This window comes from Solea senegalensis, linkage group LG1 (assembly GCF_019176455.1).
Source record: "Solea senegalensis isolate Sse05_10M linkage group LG1, IFAPA_SoseM_1, whole genome shotgun sequence".
Taxonomy (NCBI): domain Eukaryota; kingdom Metazoa; phylum Chordata; class Actinopteri; order Pleuronectiformes; family Soleidae; genus Solea; species Solea senegalensis.
Window position 1 is genome coordinate 40,774,064 of NC_058021.1, and position 21,381 is coordinate 40,795,444.

The 21,381-nt window shown below is 41.8% G+C and overlaps 2 protein-coding genes across 6 annotated transcripts in view; both read right to left on the reverse strand.

The window, feature by feature from the left end:
- Nucleotides 1–21,381, reverse strand: part of mpp7a (MAGUK p55 scaffold protein 7a) — a 128,780-nt gene that overhangs the window by 91,514 nt on the left and 15,885 nt on the right. For all 5 annotated transcript variants that reach the window (XM_044041884.1, XM_044041875.1, XM_044041865.1 and 2 more), the window contains exon 2: nucleotides 314–483. In XM_044041884.1, the coding sequence (XP_043897819.1) occupies nucleotides 314–350 (37 nt within the window). In that variant the 5' untranslated portion in view covers nucleotides 351–483. The remainder of the gene's footprint in view (nucleotides 1–313; nucleotides 484–21,381) is intronic.
- On the reverse strand, nucleotides 8,145–14,223 carry LOC122768323. Its single transcript, XM_044024243.1, has 2 exons — nucleotides 8,895–14,223; nucleotides 8,145–8,528 (listed from the first exon to the last, which is right to left on the reverse strand). Exon 1 carries the CDS (start codon nucleotides 14,221–14,223, stop codon nucleotides 9,091–9,093), a length of 5,133 nt encoding a protein of 1,710 aa, XP_043880178.1. The 3' UTR covers nucleotides 8,145–8,528; nucleotides 8,895–9,090.

The window sequence follows — 21,381 nt, forward strand, 5'->3', positions numbered from 1 at the left end:
CACAGCGTGCAGTGCACTCCTCGAACATCATTTTGTTGTTTTTCAACCGCACGTTTAAAAAAACAACAAAAGAGTGATTCACTTCTCATGAAATGTAGGTTTGACTTTAAGTGGTGGGCACGCTGAGGACATATTCATCATAAGTGCCAGCAGTCATTTTTTGTGTTTGTGCACCAATGTCAGACATACAATTTTCAATTAGACCAGCAAAGTGCTTTAGTATATTTTGCTGGGACTACATTTTACAGGTTTCGCGTCATGTGGTCGAAGACCTCAACTTACAGATTGTGGTTCTGGCTGAGGGGGTACGTACCTGGCTCGTGGCCTGCTCCAGTGGCCAGGGCAGGCATGGCTCCTGCCGGCTGCTTCCCGGGTTCCCCTAAGGCTGTGGAAAATGGCAGCGGGGCGTCAGATGGGTAAGCCTCTCTGCAGTTTTCCTCAGGGACCACCTCAAACTGAGGACAGGGTTTATGCCATGGAGCCCTGCAGGAGAACAACATTTTAGAGGCTACTTGTCAAACGGCAGAACGGCCGCACACACATGTGTGTCAGTCAGGTACGTGTGTTGTGGGACATCAAAGCTACCCGTAGCCATGGATATGCATATACGCCATACTAGAAAATACTATGTGTTTGTGTGCAGGTGAGCCGGTGATAAACAGCGAGAGTGTTTGAGTTAACAGGACACCGACAGTTGACTCTGGACATTTACAACCCCATTTTTATTTTGCCTGAGTTGGTGAACATCACACTTTGTACATGAGCCAAAATGAACACATCCCTCACTTTATTCAGCTTCCAGTGGAAACAAACAAGGGACACTTTATCCAATGGGAGGAAAGTAAGCACCTGAATGTAATAGACTTGTGAAAAATCAAGCAGGCGTGGAAAAGCATTGCTTTGTAAATAATGGCGCTCAGGTGGAAAGCCAGAGAGCGCAGGAACAGGAAGAGAGCGGATGTAGACCACAAATAGAAAAGTCGGAGGCTCACTGAAGTCTGAAGACAAACTCCCGAAACACAACACGGTCTCATGCATCGCAAACAGACAGGCGGCCTTTGCAGTTGATGACCTCAAGCTCCCCCCACTATCCTCAGGTTTGCATGCACACAATAGGGAGAACATGCAAACTCTACACAAAAGGCCCCAAATCAAACCGGGATCCAAACCAGGGACCTTCTTGCTGTGATGCAACAATGCTACCCGCTGCACCGCCATGTTTTGTACATCCTCTTTAAAATTAGGCCACTAGAAACCTCAATGGGTCCCCGAGTCAAGCGGAGTCCTGCCAGAACGAATGTGGAGAATGGAAAACAATTAAGTCTGATCCTCTCAGAACTTTTCAGCATCCAGCTTAATGATCCATTAAATGTCAGCTCTCATGACTTGTGGCCCAGTCACACTGAGTTACCTACACTGCAGGGTCTTGTGGGTGCTGTTAGCAGGTCACGTCGCTGAAAGAAAACGCTCTCAAACTAAACAGCAGCAGCATCACGAGCTATTCGGTGTCTCACATTTTGCTTAGTGTAGTAAAAAAGCTGCATGATTGTTATTGTGACACAGAACCACTCCTGTGGCCGTCCAGCTCACTGGGACCTCGTCAAAGGTCAGGTGGACCAGGTGGACCTGTGTCCATCTTAGGGAGGAAGCAGTGGATGAGAAATAAAGAATCCCCTCCCTCTGCCCGCACATCCACATCTGCACATGAGTGAATCCTGATGTTTTGCCTGGGTTGAAGCTCACGATCTGCCACCACGCCAGTCTGACATACCGTGACGCGAGTCCACCTCAGGGCCAAGCCGAACCCACTGTGGAAACCTTGTGGAAACGACGCCCGCGAAAAACGCAGTCGAGGAAAGTGAGCAGGTAAGAGCAAGCCACTGAGAGCATATCACAAAACAAATACTTTCATTCTGGATTGAGAAATACAAAATATGGTGTATTCATCAAAGGAGCGATTTTCCAACGAGAGAACTGGGAGACGACATTCCGAGTCCTGCTCGTATGTTACGCCAGCAGGAATTTGAAGGCCAGAATTGTCAGTTGTGTGCCTAAGCTTTGCAAGAGCACGAAAGTACAAATGAAATCAGACTTCATTGCTATTCACCCCCCTTTTGTATACTTCAATTAAACAAGTTAAAATGACCAACAGAGACGCACAGTGGCGCCTCTCGAGCTAAGACCACAAGATCTCTCCAGCAGGCCAGTTTGAACAGGGAACCGAACGTAACAGCCACTGGGTTCATGCCAAGGGAACTGACCCACGCTAAATCAGTTCAGTGTTTCACAGAGCACGGTTTTGTCATAAGACTTTGTGATTGGAATGGCAGACTTAAGGGAAGACAAGGGGAGCAGGACTGAAGGGGGGCATGAACGCTCTTAAAGTATGTCGTGCTGTAATATCAGCCTTTCACCCTGTGTTGCGTTCAAAGAAACAATGATCACATATTCCCATATCTGCGGAAGGATCCATCTTTCCATTTGGGGAACGTTCTGAGGCATGTTGCAGAGCCCGGGAGCACCTGGGACTTTTTACAGGGCCCGATAGGATCGTAACAGTGAGAATTAAAGAAACATTCCCCACTGTAAGAGTGCCCTTTACTGTGTCTGGACGGATCACACAATATCAGATGGCCACGAAGTAAAAAGGGACAATTTACCATGTGGACAAGCGATGGAATATGCTTAATTGCAATGTGATATCCCTTCTACTGCCCTCGTGTGGCCTGTACATACAGCTCTGCCACCATCTAGTGGCAACTCAAACTACTGCAGTGAGTATTGGCCCTGAAAAAGCATAACTCCAAGTCCTGCTCTAGTCAGACACTTGTATGTTTCTACCTCAGGAGACACCGGCTGTGTCTGCACAAGACAAAACCTGAGGTCAAATGAGTATTTAAAGAGAAAATAGCTCAGGGTGATGGACTGATACGTGGAGCAGTAGAAGAATGTTATTCCTGTCATATTTTTCAAAAACAAGCTTGTCCCTTCAGCCTGGGGTAAGCACGGGTGGAGCCGCCTGACCCTCAGCTGGACGTGGATGAAGTTAGTGAGAAAAACAACAAAGTCGGGAGGTGAATGACTGACAGACCTGTCACCTCTGGTCCATCTCAACCATCTCCACGTCTGCTTTCAGTTTAAATCCTTGAATTACTATTAAATCTTTTTGTTTCTTCCTCCCATGTGTGGACTGGATGGTGGAACGATCACAGCGGTTGTCCAAAAGGCAACTAGATCCTGATCAGGGAAAAGAAGTGTGTGTGTGTGTGTGTGGGAAGTCAAAGCCTTTACAGGTTCTGCTAAGTGAACGTTCACGATGCCTCCATCTGTACCTGCACAGGAAGCACACATGACGACAGATGTCAACTCTGCCATTCAGTGCAAACAGAACCTCCCCATAGTGCTGTTAATGTGTTGGAATGTTTCTGTTCAGGAAAGCCAGATTTTCCTGGGCCACCGCGGATGTTTCAGATTATCTTCATTCCATGACAGTCACTTGTCCAAAGCCACCTCTGTCACACCTGCTCTGGTAACAGCTCCATGGACCAGCTTGCTAATAAACTATTGACCCGGCTCAGGGTCTGCAGATTCACTCACATCTAATGAGATTATCCATGGTCACATCATTACGGATCTATTTAGCAGTGTCTCTTCAGGTTACCAAGCCCGTGCTCTCTTGTTGTTGCAACATTGTGAAGCTCTGGCATTATTTTAGTCACTGTTTTGGTTTCCATGGATTACTACAATCTTGAACTACTTTGCCCTGCAGAAATAACACTGGAAGGTCCAGCTACAGCTGACGCAACATCTAAGTTCCAAGAAGTAATACCAAAACAATGCTTGCATCAATGCGAAAATTGTTCCCATAAAATAAAATTCCACTAGGATTTTGGTTTAAATGATGCAGCTAATCAAGAACTACACACATGAAAAGAAAATAACAAATCTGATTAGATATCCAATGCAAATGTTCAGTACTTTACATAATGCAATACATGAAAAAAACAAAAGTGAAACTACTATCACCTGTTATTAGTCAGATTTTATCTGATGCCACTGCAGCACTGCAATAATCCAGTACTTTAACTAATACCTGCACACTTAAGGGTTTTCTTTATTTTACTCTCATTCAGGTAACAAATGACCTTGATTACTGAGTTTGACGAGAGCGAACAGGAACGAGAAGAGATGTGCAAATAATGACTAAAGTTGTATGGAACTTTTATGGAAAACCATGTTGCCCTTTGGCGTGCCAGTATGGGGTAGCTGTGAAGACAGATTGGATGTAAAATCAATTTGTATTTCAGCTACTCTACATCATATTGGCTTGTGGGGACCACAAAGTGCAATGTCAGACAGACAGAAGTGGATAGAATTACAGCCACATGCACACAGCCATACATGACACAATCATAAGAGTATAATTTCAGTGTATCCAGCTGTGGTAAATGTGAACATTCATTTACACACAGACACACGGTGGAACTACATTTCAATGGGCTGTGCATAATTGCAGTGTATTAAACTGTGGTTCGGGGGGGGAATGTTCATCCACATGGTATTTTCGAAATGGAAATACCTTTTTAAGAAAAACAGAAAATCAAATCTCCTCTTGATGCCAGGGCTGTGCACACATCGTGCAGCCGTTTGCCTTTTCTGTTGCTCCTGTGGAAAAAGGCATTGTTGAATAATGTCTCAACACTGCACTGCCAAAGTGTCACCACGTCCATTCCTATTAAGTGTAACACGCGTGACGCTAGCAGGACAGGGCCTGTGTTTTCAGACGTGTGCCATGCGGATTCTTGTTAATAACCGTTAGCTTTACAAGGAATTGGGGCCACTTAATTTAAGTCTCCTTGTCGGTAGCTGGCATGGCCAGTGTTCCTGGAATGAACAGTAATAACGAGTGAAGAAAGAAGCATAGGGATGCAACTGAGAAGCACGTGGAGACAGACCGTGGGGGGAAAATGTGGAATATCGACGAACTCGATTAACCCTTGACGAAAAATCAATGCCAATATGAGCATTACTGGTGACGTGGGAACAGTGAGTCCTCTTCTCGCTCCATCACAGATTTGTTGGGGCTTTTTTGACAGCTCAGTCAAAATCAGCCACATGTTGCTTATAAGCGTTCCATCTTTCCACATAAAATACATCTGTATCAGTGTCCTTTGTTCTCACGTACACACACAAAGAGACATAAATCTATGTTTAGGACAAACTTTCCAATCCATCCTCGAGGTATTTAAACATCCGATATCCTTCTCTCCTTTCAGTCACATCAACACACAGCTGAAGTGTGAAGACAAGATTTATTGTGGATAAAACGTCAGATCTGATAGAGTTACATCTCGTTTGGAAGAGAATGGAAAGATGTGTTGTCAGGAAATCACACTCTTGTGGGGAGAGTGTGAGTCAGAGAGCTCGAACGCTTGACAGAGGCTGAGCTGGATATTTATTGCAGAGTGCGGCAATGAACGCTTGAGGATTTGTCAAACTAAACGCTGAGATTTGGAAACCTCTGTGCCAGGTGTCCAATTATTTACTTGAGAAAAGCTCATAGCAAAATGTTATGAATATCAATAAACCAATATAAAGAATATCAATATAAAGAGCTGAAACGTAATCGACAACTATTTTGATAATCGATGACAAAGTTTTTTCATGATTAAAACAAGATTTCCGATCGTTTAAGCTCCTTAAATGTGAGTATTTTCTTAGTTTCTTTGCTCCACATTATAAAGAAATAAATAAAGTGAATCATTTTGATTTGTGGACAAAACAAGACATTTGAGAACATCATCATTTCCAGGTTTGACAAACATCGATCAACATTTTCTTCTAATATTTTACGGACCAAACGGTTAATCAATTAATCGAGAGAATAATCTTTAGTTGCAGCCCTAGTAAGAACATAACAAGAGCAATAAATAATCGAGGTTCAAAGTCACTTTGTCTTCACGACGTTCCTCTGTGACCACAGACAGACCGAATACACAGCAGTGAAAATGCATTCACCTGTGAAAGCACAGTTAGCAGCAGAGCAAGAGAGTCGATGTGATCGAACAAATGGAGGTGATATACCAACACGCGTCAATAAAAACAACCAGGAAGATCACAAAAGCTTCGCTGGAACTTACCCGTTCACTCACTTCCTGCGACACAGACATAGGTTCACACAGCAGCGAGCAGGCACACCCTCTCCTTTATTACACAGCACACAAACCAACATGCTAGCCTCTGAAGACTAAGGCACGGCAGGTGCATCCGCTCACCTGATCAGACCTGAAACTCAAGTTTCGGTCCCTGTCTAAAGGTTCACATGGCTCCACCCTCTTTCACTTTATACTCAGAGTAAACGGAGTGATAACCACCGAGACCTGGGACCCTTATTATAGCCTTTTCTAGCACATGTTTAGTATTTACATTTTGTATTTAACATAAAGAATAACATTGGAATAAAAATTCCTGGACTGAATAAACACCTCAAAGCTGTGTCGTTCATAAAGCGTCAACAATTTGTGGAAAAATAAACTCAAAAAAGGAAACAGCAAAATCTAAAAAAAATAAATGAAATAAGCCATTATTTATTGTAATGGCTTGAGGAAACGGCACCAAAATCGAATACTTTGCACAAATCTGTCTGCAGACTGGACAAATGTAGTGATAACAAATTGCCACTAGATGGAGGTATCGCTTCACTAAAAATCTCCACTCAGCATTGCAGGCAAAAAAAAAAGCAAGAGTGTGTGTGTGTGTGTGTGTATGCAGGTGTATGTCTTCATCACAAGGGCAAACCAGGGGCCAACCAGGGGCCACTGGTATAAAACTGCCATGTACATACAGATTCCTGGTTTGTTTTGTTTGTGCCTACACACACAAATACATTTAAATGACCATAGTTTGATATAAACTGTTTTCAGGTTTTTTTATGTGGAGCCAAAACCAAAGTTCCACATTGTGCTGAAGTAAAATGTGCAGTAAACAGTGTGGCTTTCTGGTTTAGAGGCCTTGCGCTGTTATTTTGAAACAAATAAATGATGCACTGTATTGTTGGTACGCTACAGACACATTACTTTGTTGGTTCTAAAGAATTCTGATGCCTTTTTAGAAGAAAAACCCATACAAATAGTTACATCTATGATAATTAGAACAATCACAACCACTTCCGTGACTTAACACCTCGTCCATCCTCTTTGCCCTCCTCCCATCTCGTCCCTCTGGTTCTCATGCAGACACAGCAGCTCTTTGTTTCTCTCTGACCCATTAACAAGGAGAGGAGGCACTATCAGTCTCCGCTCACAAATTCCTCCCTCTCTCCCTCTCTCCCTCTCTCTCTGACCCTGTCACACATGCACTCTCACAGTACGCAGCGTCACGTTGTAAAAAAAACAATTCACTTCATCCAAGACAAGAGAATGAGTCATCCTAATAAACTCAACAGGAGGACTGAGAAATAAGAGAAACGAGATAGTAAAAATCACACATTGCTTAATCAACAATATTAATGCTATTAATTAATGCTCCAATGCTTAATGTAAGCACTATAGGAAATGCATGCCTGAATGAAGTATTTATTTAAAAGGGAGGGAGAGGACAATGCCTTCATCCAACAAACAACACAGAACTATTGTAGTCTGTAGCTGCAACTCGCTCTGACAATAATCAGACGTGTACACAATGAGAAGCACCAAGAGGAGAGCAGGTAAGCGTGAGCCTCACTAATCTGAACTTCCCTCTGAATGCCGGCATTGCGGGGAAACCTACATCCTCATCACATGTGACTGGACTTACCTGAAACACTCTGAAATAGAGGCAGTGCAGGCAACACAGAGAGAGGTAGTCGCTGCTGCTGTACACCCGTTTGGCCACATGGAGGAGTTATGGTTGTAAGATATGGTTGTATGGTTCTACACCAAAGATAAAGAAGAGGCCTCACAGATGGCGATCAACACTGTGTAACTCATGGTAAATGTAATAAATAAATAAATAAATAACCATGTTCGTTCATTTCAAAGCCACTCAAAGTTATTATTGGCTGTAGGCAGGTTTCTATAGGCTTGACTCGTATGTAGTGTTTCTATTCCTCAATCAACAAGGCACGGAAGAGTCATTTCAAGGGTTTTTCACATTTATTTCCACTTGTCATACATCCAGTTTATATTTCCATCCACATTATGTCCAAGCCTCTCTCAGATCAACAACACATGGAAATATTATTCCTTTGATCTAAGTTGGAGATGACGGTTTATAGCGTTAACAGTAACATAACAAAAAAATCCTTTCACTCCGAACCCAGCACAGATTCGAACACACACGTTGCAAGCTGGGAATTATATTATTATTAATTATATGATCACTATCTATCATAGCTATCAAAGGTCCACAGTGCCCTTTATCTCTGTCAAGTCCTCCTCTTGTTCAAAATCCAAAGGACACAGGACAACTCAAATTTCCAACTCAATCACTTTTATTTTCCTTTTGGCTTTATCAGTTGATTGGTCTGGACGGTAAATTAGGTTGTAAACCTTGAAAGACAGAAACAAAAGTTACAATTTTAATTAAACATTTTAATTAAACATTTTTTAATGCATTTTAAATAAATGTAAACATTAATTAAACATTTTAAATGGATTAAAGCCTTTTACATAAAATAAAATCGAATTTCATCCATTTTCTACATTTTTTAATAAAGTTTTAACATTTACTATCCTTTTGTATCTTCACCTTCCAAACTCAAAAATGAAATACTGTTTTATCACAAATCTATTTAACTTAAATCAATGCAGCCAATGCTTCAGTGTGTTTTTCAGGCAATCTACAAAGTAAAACAAACTTAAACATTTGAAGCAGCATTTCAAACACCATGAAAGTAAATAAAATGTTTCACCGACCATTGGCGTCTTCGGACTGAACCTATGAGTGAACTTGAGGTCTTCTCTCTGAAGTTTGTTTGACTGAATGGCTGAGTCCCTCAGTGTCTTCACAGGTGCTCCAAATAAGTGACAATGACTGATCAGGTGACAGGCAGTCAGTTTGCTGCTGCTGGTGAACTCTGGGAAGTGTAGTTTTCCAGACCCATTCTGAGAGTCAGCTCAACACCTCCCACTTGAGCTCCTGGTTTTTCCAAATCCAGAGGTCACACAAGCCCTTCATTTTCTTGTTCTTCAGCGGGAAGTAGAATGACAAGGCGTCTGACATCTCTATGAAGAATTGTGGCTGGGATTTTGTTTTGAAGCCTCCTGGTTTTTTCACCATTTCCTCTCGTGGGCCCTTCTTTGCCTTTTCCTTTTTGATGTGAACAGGATAGCTGGGAAAAGTCTTCACAAGCACATCTCTTACAATGCCTTTGCTGTCAGCATTCACACTGACCACTCTAGCCAGCTTGTACTGTCCTCTTAGGGCATTTTGGTCAGCCAACCAGACCACATCTCCAACAGCAACATTTCGCTTTTTGGTGTGCCATTTGTTTCTTATGAACAGATTTGGTCCAGCCAATTGGCTCCACTTCTTCCAGAAATGGCTTAACTCTGCTTGAATATGTTTAAGTCTTTTGTAAGGGTACCCGTCAAACTGGAAATCTCCAGGGTCTCCCTTTGGATTGGCACGTCCTAAAAGCAGAGAATTCGGGGTGATATACTCTACACAATCTTCTCTGCTTTGAGTTCTTGCATCGATGGGTCTCTCATTTGCAAGGTTGGCTGCCATGAAGAGAAAAGTTTGGAATTCTCCCCATGTGAAAACGCCATCTCCACCAAGGTTGCTCAACGCCCGCTTCACTACTTTGACAGCTGCCTCTGCTGCACCATTCCTATGGGGAGAGTCTGCAGGATGGATTTTCCACGACCATTCTGTACCATGCTTGGCAGCTGTATCTTCAAGTTCAGACCTGTTCAGTCGGTCCAGGAATTTGTGAAGCTTCTCCAGAGCAGGTCTGGCTCCCACAAAGTTAGTGCCAGGGTCTGACCAGAGTTTCCTGGGGTGTCCTCTCAGTGAAGTGAATCTTTGATAGGCTAGCAGGAATCCTTCAGATGACATGTCACTCACCACTTCAGTGTGTATGGCTCGAGAAGCCATGCAGCAGAAAACTATCCCCCATACTCTGAGTCTAGCTCTCTTCTTGACCTCATCTTTAACTTCATATGGGCCAAACAGATCCATGGTGGTGAATTCAAAAGGTGAAGCTGGGCCTGTTCGCTCTAGAGGCAGGTCAGCCATGATTTGTTGACACTGTTTTGCCTTGTTTTTCCTGCAGACCACACAGCTGTCAACCATTTTCTTGGCAAGTCTACGGCCTTTTATTATCCATGCTTTCTTCCTCATCCGGAGAAGGGTTCCTGCCACTCCTTCGTGGTTTGCTTTGTGGGATTCTCGTGCCAGCAATGTAGATACCCATGCTTCAAATGGTAAAACTGGCACTGCTGTCTTATCTTCGTTGAACGTCTGAATTCTGCCTCCACAAACTAGCAGTCCAGAGTTCACATCTTTGTATACTGCCAGTCTGCTTAGAGTTGTGTCTGAAAAAGATATACCTTCTTGAGCTGCGAGAAAGAGGTCCTTGAGTGCATCTTCATGTTCTTTGACAGTCAGCATAGCTTGCTTGGGTGATGTTACCTCCCACTTTGACAGTTTAGGGGCCCGGCACTTCCTCTTCAGCCACTGCTTGGCAGCTAGACAAACCCAGGCAATCACTCTCACCAGTTTGGACAGGCTACTGAATCTTCTTACTTCTACAAGATCTTTAACCCAGCCAATGGGCTTCCTTCTTAGAAGAGGTGGGTTTACCACAGGATTTTCCTCTTGAGTCTCAATCTTTGGAATTTCCTGGATGGCTTGTGGGTCTACTTTCTGCTGACTCCTCCTTGCTTGAGCTCTTGTCAATGCACCTGAGAATGCCTTCCTCTGGAGTTTGTTTGCACTCTCTCTAGCATGAGCTGCAACCTCTCCAGCGGATTTTATAGGCCACTCCTCCAATGGCCACTTCAGGAACTCTGGTCCATTTTGCCATGTGGAATTCTCCTTCAAATCTTCAGGAGCGCCCCCTCTTGTTATGATGTCAGCTATGTTTAGATCTCCAGGGATCCACCACCAGTCTTGCATTAGTCCTGCCTTCTGGATTTCACCCACTCTATTTGCAAAGAAGGTTTTGTACCCATAACTGACTCTTTGTATGGCTCCCAAGACTGTTTGACTGTCGAGTAGATGGAACCATCTCTCAATCTTCATTCGAGCATGCTTTTCCACATACTTCCTGATCCTGGCTGCAAAGACAGCACCACAGAGCTCAGCTTTTAGAGCTTCTCCCTTCTGATCCAGAGGTGTCAGCTTGGCTTTTGATTCAACAAATCGAACTGGTGTCGTCACTGAATGAGGGTTTGGCGCCACCAGGTGGCTTACGTACCACACTGGTCCGTTCCACTTGTCCATGATTTTGTTGGAGAGTTTCATGGCTGCGCCCCGTTCAACCATTTCGTTAATCTGGGTAGCATATGCGACTTTCCAGTCTGGCTCTCTACTTAGTTGCTGTTTCATCCTTAAGAAACAAGCCGGGACGGCACCTTTGTTGTTTGGGAGAGAGGCAGGATCTACCGTCCAAGGATACTTTGCATCCCAATGTGGAGCTGCTGTGTGAGCATCCCCCTTCTTGTAGGTGAGGCCTCCTTTAATGATCTCAAGCTCCCTCTCCTCTGCCAGGGTCATTTCTTTTCCTCCTGGTGGACAGTTTCCACATCGGCATCCTCCACATTTTGGCTCACATGCGGCTCCAATGCTGTCCCAGTGCCACCACTCAAGGAACTCACGGTTGCTGGCAGCTGTAAATTTGGTCTGAGCAACATCCTTCTGCTGTAGCTGGGCTGTGTCAGTTCTTGGACTTGTGATTTCTTGATATTTGGCAGCTGCTGCCCTCATGGAGCGAGCAAAGTGTGTTTTGGACTCATATGCTGCAACCTCCACTTCTTCAAACAAGTCGGGATGTGCTCCAGCCACTGTCTTCCCTAATGGACTCTCCCACAAGACGAGGTCTCCGATTATTTTTACCCTCTGGGGAGTCAGTCTTCCCTCTCGGTGGCTTATGAGAAGTTCGACCTCTTCTGGCCTTTCCAACTCTTTAAGTTTGACTTCTGGGAAGAATTTTTTCAGCTTCTCAGGTTCAATTACTTGATGCACTCTGGCGATTTCATCCAAGCCGTAGCAGACCATTTCATGAGCTCTTTCCGTCCCTTTTGGAGTCTTGACTCTGACTTTGAGGAGATACCTTCGTGTGTTCACCTTCATGGTCATTCCACCAACTCCATGCACAACTAAAGTTATCTTCTCACTTCTTAACCTCAGTCTTTCAGCAGCCTTATGGGTAATGTAGTTTGTATCTGAAGCAAGATCAATTAAAGTCCCAATCCTCTGCCCTGCGTTTGCAGTGACTTGCATCAACATCATGATGACAGGAAGTTCAGAGATCCCATTTCTCTGCAGTAGCTCAGATTGGCCTGAAGCGTCGAGTGTCACTGTGTTTTTGTTTGTGTTGGTGAAAGCCTTTCTGCATCGATCTGCCATTTCTGGGGAAAGTTCTGATAAGATCTTCTCTTGTTCCTCCGTTAGCTTGCTTTCACCTTTGCAGTCCTTTCCACTTTTTCTCTCTTCCCCTCTTTTGACTTCTCCTTTTGGGCAGAGGAAAAAATGGTGGTCTGGGGCACCACCTTCCCTTTTACAGTCTTTATTTCTGCATAGGAAAGTGTCTCTGCAGTATCCTTCTTCATCATGGTTTCCAAGACATCTTCTGCATGCTCCCAGCTTTCTCAATACAGCTTTCTTTTCTGGTAGCTTAAGTTTTTTGAACTTTCTACAGAAGAAGATTTTGTTGTTGTGCCCACTATCACCACAGATACCACATACCTCATCAAGCTCTTCTTTCTTTGTGGTTTTTGTTGAAGCAATCTTCCTGTCATACTTCTTGTCTGGAAGATCTGATTTCTCCATCTTCTCCACAGTTCTGAGCTGTTCAAGTCTCTCTAGTATTTCTTCTTGACTTTTCAGGAACTTCAAGAGCATGTCAAAGTGGTTGTCTGATGTGACATTGTTTCTGGGTTCAAACATGAACATCAACCAGTCTCTTTTAATAAAGTCAGGCAACTTACTTTCAATTGATTTAATTACCAGTGGGTTATTTATGGCTCCAGAGTTTCCTAACTCTGTGAGATCCGCTAGGGCCTTCTCCACTGACTGAATGAGGTCAATGACCTTTCTGGGCTGGTTCCCCTTCACTTGTGGCATCTTCTCCAGCTCTTCAAGTATTTCCACAGTGATGGTTGACTTGTTGCCATATCTGTTTTCCAGGACTCTGAACATGTCATTGGCATTTGTGTAGGTTGAAAGCCTGAGGTCCTTTGAGATTTTGTCATCCACACTTTCCAAAAGTTGAATTTTCTTAACTTCAGTTGATCCGGATGGCTCTCCCTGCTTTTGCAGACTCTCCCAGGCTTTCCTCCATCTGTGATATTCCCTCTTGCTTCCATTGAAGATAGGTAGAGTGGTTGGCTTGATTCTCACTATTGGTGTGAATGTTGCTGGTTGGGGTAGTAGTTTCACTCCTGTGCCTTGCTCATTGATCGTCCGCGCAGTGGCAAATTCAGCTTTCCTTAATTCAAGCCTGTAGTAGGATGCTCTTAGGCCCTTGACTCTTCCACCTAATTCATCCTTTAATTCCACAGGGATCCATCTCTCCCATGTTGACATTGCTGAGATGGCTTCCTTTATTCTCTTGTCCAAGAGAACGAGGTGCACTTCATAGCCCTCTAAATTGGCACTTTCCACGGGTACATCAGCCGCTTTGTCATTGGCTTTTTCTGCTTCCAGGATTGCCACAGGAAGTTCACTTCCTCCATACTTTGACCACAGGTTTGTTTGAACAGTGTCTCTTATTTCTTTCAACTTTGTTTCACCTTCTTTTACAGATTTATCAATGTCGGCTTCTTGCTGTACATCAAGACCTGCGTCCTCGTCTTCAGTTTTAATGTCAGCCTCCAATCCAATCCTGTAGTCCTCATTGGCATCGAGCATCTTTCTGAAGCAGTCTGAAAGCTTAATGAACTCCTCCTTTAACTCCACTTGAAGCATGCTGCTTGCTCCTCTTGAAATGAAGTTGGCCTGTCTTGTGAAGCTGCTTTTTGCAATGGTCCTCTCCTTTTTGAGCTGCTGGACTGACTTCCCCAGGATCTCTTCTGCCATCTTGACTTCTGCGTCAGCAGCTTTTACTGGATCTGAAGCCGTTTATCCTCAGGGCCAGGCTGCTCTGCGTGGTTTACAACTGTCAAGTCCTCCTCTTGTTCAAAATCCAAAGGACACAGGACAACTCAAATTTCCAACTCAATCACTTTTATTTTCCTTTTGGCTTTATCAGTTGATTGGTCTGGACGGTAAATTAGTTTGTAAACCTTGAAAGACAGAAACAAAAGTTACAATTTTAATTAAACATTTTAATTAAACATTTTTTAATGCATTTTAAATAAATGTAAACATTAATTAAACATTTTAAATGGATTAAAGCCTTTTACATAAAATAAAATCGAATTTCATCCATTTTCTACATTTTTTAATAAAGTTTTAACATTTACTATCCTTTTGTATCTTCACCTTCCAAACTCAAAAATGAAATACTGTTTTATCACAAATCTATTTAACTTAAATCAATGCAGCCAATGCTTCAGTGTGTTTTTCAGGCAATCTACAAAGTAAAACAAACTTAAACATTTGAAGCAGCATTTCAAACACCATGAAAGTAAATAAAATGTTTCACCGACCATTGGCGTCTTCGGACTGAACCTATGAGTGAACTTGAGGTCTTCTCTCTGAAGTTTGTTTGACTGAATGGCTGAGTCCCTCAGTGTCTTCACAGGTGCTCCAAATAAGTGACAATGACTGATCAGGTGACAGGCAGTCAGTTTGCTGCTGCTGGTGAACTCTGGGAAGTGTAGTTTTCCAGACCCATTCTGAGAGTCAGCTCAACAATCTCATAACATCAAAGGTCCACCATGCCCTTAATCTAATAACATCAAAGTTCTACATTGCCCTTTATCTAATAACATCAAAGGTCCACCATGTCCTTTATATAATAACATCAAAGGCTCACAGTGCCATTTATATACACACATCAAAGGTCCACAGTGTCTTTGATCTAATAACATCAAAGGTCCACAAAACCACATTCCTTTTCCCTCAACAGCAACTACTCAGGTGTATAGTTTTCTCCTTTAACTGTTGACAATGTTACTCTGTTACACTGTAACAGTATGCATTCATCATGTAAACTAAATCTAAACTTCATTCACTCAATACGTCCTACATTTCCCAGGCCCTAATTGTAACACAAAGGAGCCAGCAGGTGTATGTATACACACTCCAGGATGTACCATAATGGTTTTATGAGCCCACTTCACAAACAAGACAGTTTCAACAGGTCTTTCCAGAGTTTGTTTGATTTTGTTTTCACCAACACTCCGAGCCTTTAGCATACGGAATGGTTTGAACGACACTACCCAAGACCCAAGTGTTTGTTTGCGTTAGTAGGGATTTTTGTAAAATGGAGCTAAAACACTTATGTGTGGATGTCAGGAAGGATGTGGCCCAGATCAAAGTGTCAGTGTCAGTGTGCACCTTTTGGGATGATATTTCAATATATGTATGTTTAATATATTTTCAAAATAAAAAATAAAAATGAAAAAAAACAAAAGGGTGGCATTTTGAGATTTCCCTAGTCTGGGACCCGTTTACAAAAAAGCAGCATTTAATTACTCCCATAACGCCCGGATTCACCTAGACTCGTTTTAATATGGATAACTCTACAAGATTCACTACACAAACCTGGTCCTGCTCAGTCTTCTGAACTGTGATCAGTGTCAGAGCTCAGATGACGGAGCTACCCTGGTGCCTCAGGACAGCCAGAGGGTAGATAAACAGGGTCAAAGTGGGACACCCGGTTGGATTACACCCATGATGATCCAAATATACATAACACTCTCAGCAGCCAGCAAGATAAACATTTAAGTGACAGCATGAGAGAGAGGCACTCACCCTCTCACTAACTCATGAGTACTAGAGTTAGTGAAAAACCCAAGGCAATTCACCCAATAACTGATTTTAGGCTTTTCTGTTTGTTTAAATCTGCTGTTGTGACACAGATTTATATTATAATTCTTATTCTTGGTATACTTCATGTTATTTGTCCACTCTTGTTTGAGTAGCTGTAATGAAAGTGATGTGTTGTGCTGTGAAAAAGCAAACAAAACAGGAAGAAACAGGGTTTGTTGTTTAATGCTGTGTTTTCAAACATGTTTTCTGCTGTTTTGTGATGAAAGCCATACCTTAGACTTCAGCTTAAAATACAAACATAATGGGATCATTTTCCACTGACGGTGGTTTCAGTGACCACAGCAAATCTAATAAGTGCTGAGGTACTTGATGCTACACGGAAGTCTGACCATAGTCTGTCTTGAAAAATAAGACAAACGTAGAAAATCCCATAAAATGAACACTTAACATTAACACCAATTTACCTAATCCCCATATTGCATGTTGTTGGACTGACAATCAACTAATTAATGCAGAAAATGATTTGAATTATCCTTACATGCTTCTCTCGGCTCAACCTGTATGTTTTGGCTGGGCACATGAGATGTAGGTCATCCCTCTAACAGAGAAACATCACTCATACAGACTGATAATCCTCCTTCTAAGCTGCTTACGACAGAAAACAAACAATTACTCGATGCCACCCAGCTGGTGCAATATATAGATGTCCTGCAGTGATACTGTATCCAGTTTACCAATGGCTTAGAAAACATGGCGTCTCATCTGTTTGGTTTGTAATCATGCAAGTTGGTCGACGTCATAAAAGTGATTTATGACCCAAAAAAAAAAGGAATGTAACAGAAAGCAGCTGTAATGAGCTGAAACAAAAAGAACATGCGGCGAAGAGAGGAAACGGCCTCTCAGAAAACTTGCAATTTGCATCCTCAAAAACAGGATGAAATGTATTTTCTGCCAAAGAAGACAAACAACAACCACACTCATCATCCAGCAATCAAACCCTACAATAGTCTGAAGGTTTTTGTCTCTCTAAACCACCGTGCCACCCACTGGAGCCACTTCTTCCTGTCAGCAACCACACACAATCCTGGGGTTCGAATCCCGCCCCCTCCCTCCTGTACAGGGCACAAACACAGGTGTAAATCAACCCCAGTTACGGGCGCTCACATCCACACGGAAGATTCCAAACCACTAAGCATCCTTAATGCACCCTCATCCTCCTTCACGCTCACTGTGCCCAAAGACAGTCTGACTCGGGGCCTCTTAAGTAGCACTTATGAAAGGGGCAGGTTTAAATGATGCCTGAGTGACATAGTTTAGGACCAGGGAGATTCCACAACAGGCCAAGGGCAGATAAAGATACACTAGGGGGGTATGGAGACTATAGGGGTGAAAGATTTGGGGTCAAGGCTCGGGATGCAATGATTCAACGATTCATCAACTATTTTGACAATTAATTACTCACTGGAGTTTTTTTCCAGCTTCTTAAATGTATTTTCGGGCTTCTTTGCTTCATATAACAAAGAAATCATTAAACAAAGAAAAACATTAAAAAAGACAGGGAAACACTGGTCAACATGTTTGACCCTTTATGGACCAAATGACTAATTCACTAGATTAAAAATGTGATGGAGGAAATGGACATTATTCTTTCTTTCTTTTTTAAAATCACGTGACTGAAACATCACTCCAGCTTCCCTATTTCTCTCTACTGGAAAAAGAGCAGCAATAGCAGAAACTGGTACATATGTGTGGACACAAATTAAAAATATCACTAAAATAATAGATAGATAAGACACATACAGCATATAACAAAAGATACAGGGGGAACTGTTAGACTGAACTGGCATAACTGTAGTTGGGAATACAGATTAGAAAGTAATCGGCTGGAAATGTATGAAACACTAAAATAATCACCAATTTCTACAGTATAAAAGGATATACAGATATTATCTATCAACTGAAGATGATTTCAAGCCCGTTATGTTCTCTTTGTGACCAGAACACTACAACTTTTCTAAAAGTACATCATTGTCTGATATTATCAGGACTAAAATGAACATTCTTCCAACATTCTTGAATTGCTGAAATGACGACTCATCTCTGAAATGATGAAACCAGCAGAGAAGAGTTCCCTTTGCTGCAGCAAAGAAAATTCTTATCTCTTATCCCCTCATTCTTCATCAGTTAACGAATGGATATCATCATTTCATCACATACTAATATTAGAACGCTCTATTGCATCTGAAAATCGTGCCCAACGAGAAACTCTAGAGGATTTGAGTACAGCTATATTTTACTGGAACCCCATGGTTTATAGTGAAAACAGCAGGTCTTCCATTTTCTTTCTTCTTCTCTTCCTTCTTTTATTTTCAGTAATCCTAACCTGACTAATGTAATGAGTGGTATGAGGAAGAAACAAACAAGTTTGGTCACAAAGGAAAAAATCACCTAAACGTTCGCACCACCTCAAGTGGTATCTTTGTCTCATGTCACGATATAGATATAAAATGAATATATTGTTGAGCCCTACCCTGATAACAGTTAAGATGAAGTTATTCTGTGAATAATCACATTGGTTATTAAAGATCATGGAACCTAATATATGTTCACAGCTGAATCTACAAAGGCCAGACAAAAAAAAAGAAAAAAGAAAGCTCCCTTTCCTCCTCCACCTCCAGCAGATGCAGCCGCTGCATTTCAACCGCCTTTTCTGCACTTTTAATTTCCATGTAGACATATGAGCTCATTGATATTAATGAAGCGAGACCATGAGGCGACAAACCTGACCCCCGGAGATCACACCGACAGAAAGACAGATGGGCAGCAACGACCAGCAGCTGAGACCCCCACACACACACACACACACACACACACACACACTGACCCAAGTGACACAAGAGAAACCTCATGTGTGGGTTCATGCAACCTACACAACACCAGGGGTTAGTAGAGAGAAGATGGAGAAACCTGACGTCACTTACAAGGTAGCTCCTCCTCCTTCACTTCTGAAGTCTTACAGCATCACACTGGTGCACATATTTCATCATGTGGTAAATGGCTGCACCAGCAGCACGCTAGAAAAACGCGCTGCACATGAATGGGTGGAGTGATGTGGTGAAACTGTGGAATGTGAGTGAAACTGTAGAGTAAAGCAGCTCCGAGTGGAGTGGTCATCGAGACGAGACTGCTATACACAGTAAATACGCCCGAGGCCGTGTGATATTCTCATGATATTTAGGTTACGATACGATATTATCGAGATTTTGCTGAACTAAAAAAAAAACAACACATCTGTCAACATTTTGTCAACCAATAAAATAAAAGTCAATAAACGTCACTTGATGTTTTTATTCTAATACAAAAAAAATCAGTTAAAAATATTATATATTAATTTTTTCATAATCGATTAATCTGTTGATTATTTCCTCAATTAATCGATTAATCGTTTAATCGTCTATAAAATATCAGAAAACCTTAAAAAATGTTGATCGGTTCTCAAATGTCTTGTTTTGTCCACAAACCAAAATGATTCACTTTTAATGATTTCTTTGTTATCCGGAGCAAAGACATGAAGAAAATACTCACATTTAAGAAGCTTAAACTATCGAAAATCTTGTCTTAATCATGAAAAAAGCTTACGAACCGATTCATCGATCATCAAAATAGTTGTCGATTCATTTAGTAATCGACTAATCGACTAATTGATTCAGCTCTAAAAAATATGATAAAAAAAACAATAAAAACGCAAAATATTGCAATATTTTTCACAATTTTCTCCCCACCCCTGGTAAATACACACCATTTACCATCAAACACACGCCACAGTCTGCCCATTTGCTTTTCCCATCAGTAGAGAAACACACATCATTATGCAACACACTGTAAAACACAGTGGAGCTTGTGTGTGACATAATGAAGCTGATGCAAATCATTTCAGACATTTTTGTATGAGCTTTAATATGACGACACGTTGGCAATTCAATTCAAACTATTAGGTTAGCACGCTTCAATTCAACTATTCATGCTTTGTTTTCAGGGCAAATTTGGATTATTGTTCACTGAAGAAACACTGTACAGAACTCAGACAATGACGCTGAATGAGAAAGCATTCACTTATTTATTAATAACTCACCACATGCACACGTCCGAAGCTGATGACTACACATCTACTACACACTGACACTAAATCGACTTGTTTAGTGATTGTTTCCAAGCCTGGTATTTCAAACGTAACATGGACAGGATGTGGTTCTTTCAAAGGGAGTTTTCCAGTAAAAACTGTTTGACATATCACAGCAAAAAAACAACAACGTGACCTGTTCTATGTCATACTGGACGCATGTGACGAGGTGAACACATGATCCAGTATCTGATCAAACATTCAGTAAATATTCTAAATTCAGTAACATAATCAAATTGTTACTGAACGACAAACTACAAAGTGTAAAATACAACTCAGCTGCAGGAACAAGCGTCAACACAGTGAGCGGTCTCAACTCCCATTTGGGAATACTTTGGAATTTAGTCAGTCAACATCAAAATTGTGGAACATCAAGATAAAGTCAGCCTGCGTGAGCTTAAGTTTGCCATCGCAGCGACACACAAACACAGATCCATCAGACTATGAAGTTCATTATTTGGTTTAGTCTAGCAGACTGTACCACTGGGGCATATACAGCTACTGTAAATACACACCGAACACCGGTATTGTTTTTTTATTTTTTGTTTTTGTAAGACTGGTATATGAAAAACAGCAAAATACTGTTCCAGGATGACTCTTTTCAACGCTGCACATCACATGCTATAAGGGCAGTGGTCCTTATAAGTTGTAAAAAGACCTTTCTGTACGTATGTTGCTGCTTTTTAAATTAATAGATTAATTTTGCATCATAAATATTATTATTTAATACTAAAAACATTTTTTATTGTGAATATTGTTCCGTATTATTGTTCCTTTCACAGTCTTTACCAATTTATGAAAAGACTGGGTTTTTTGTGACGACTGAAAGACCGGGGATCGCACGTTAAACACATTAAACTCTCGCTAAGTGTAAGTGTATGAGACAGTGTGTGTGAATAACATGGACACAAACAAAAGTAAATAAGTGGGACGGACACACGGAATCATTCATGATCACTTTATGTCACAAACAGACACACAACTTGACCTTAAAGACTTGCAGATGCAGCACTTTTAACAGCTGTTAGAATAAGCCTGCTGGCACAGTGAATGCAGCAATGATGTCAACAATAAACACCTCCCAAATTATCAACACACAGGTCAACCTGCAACCAAAT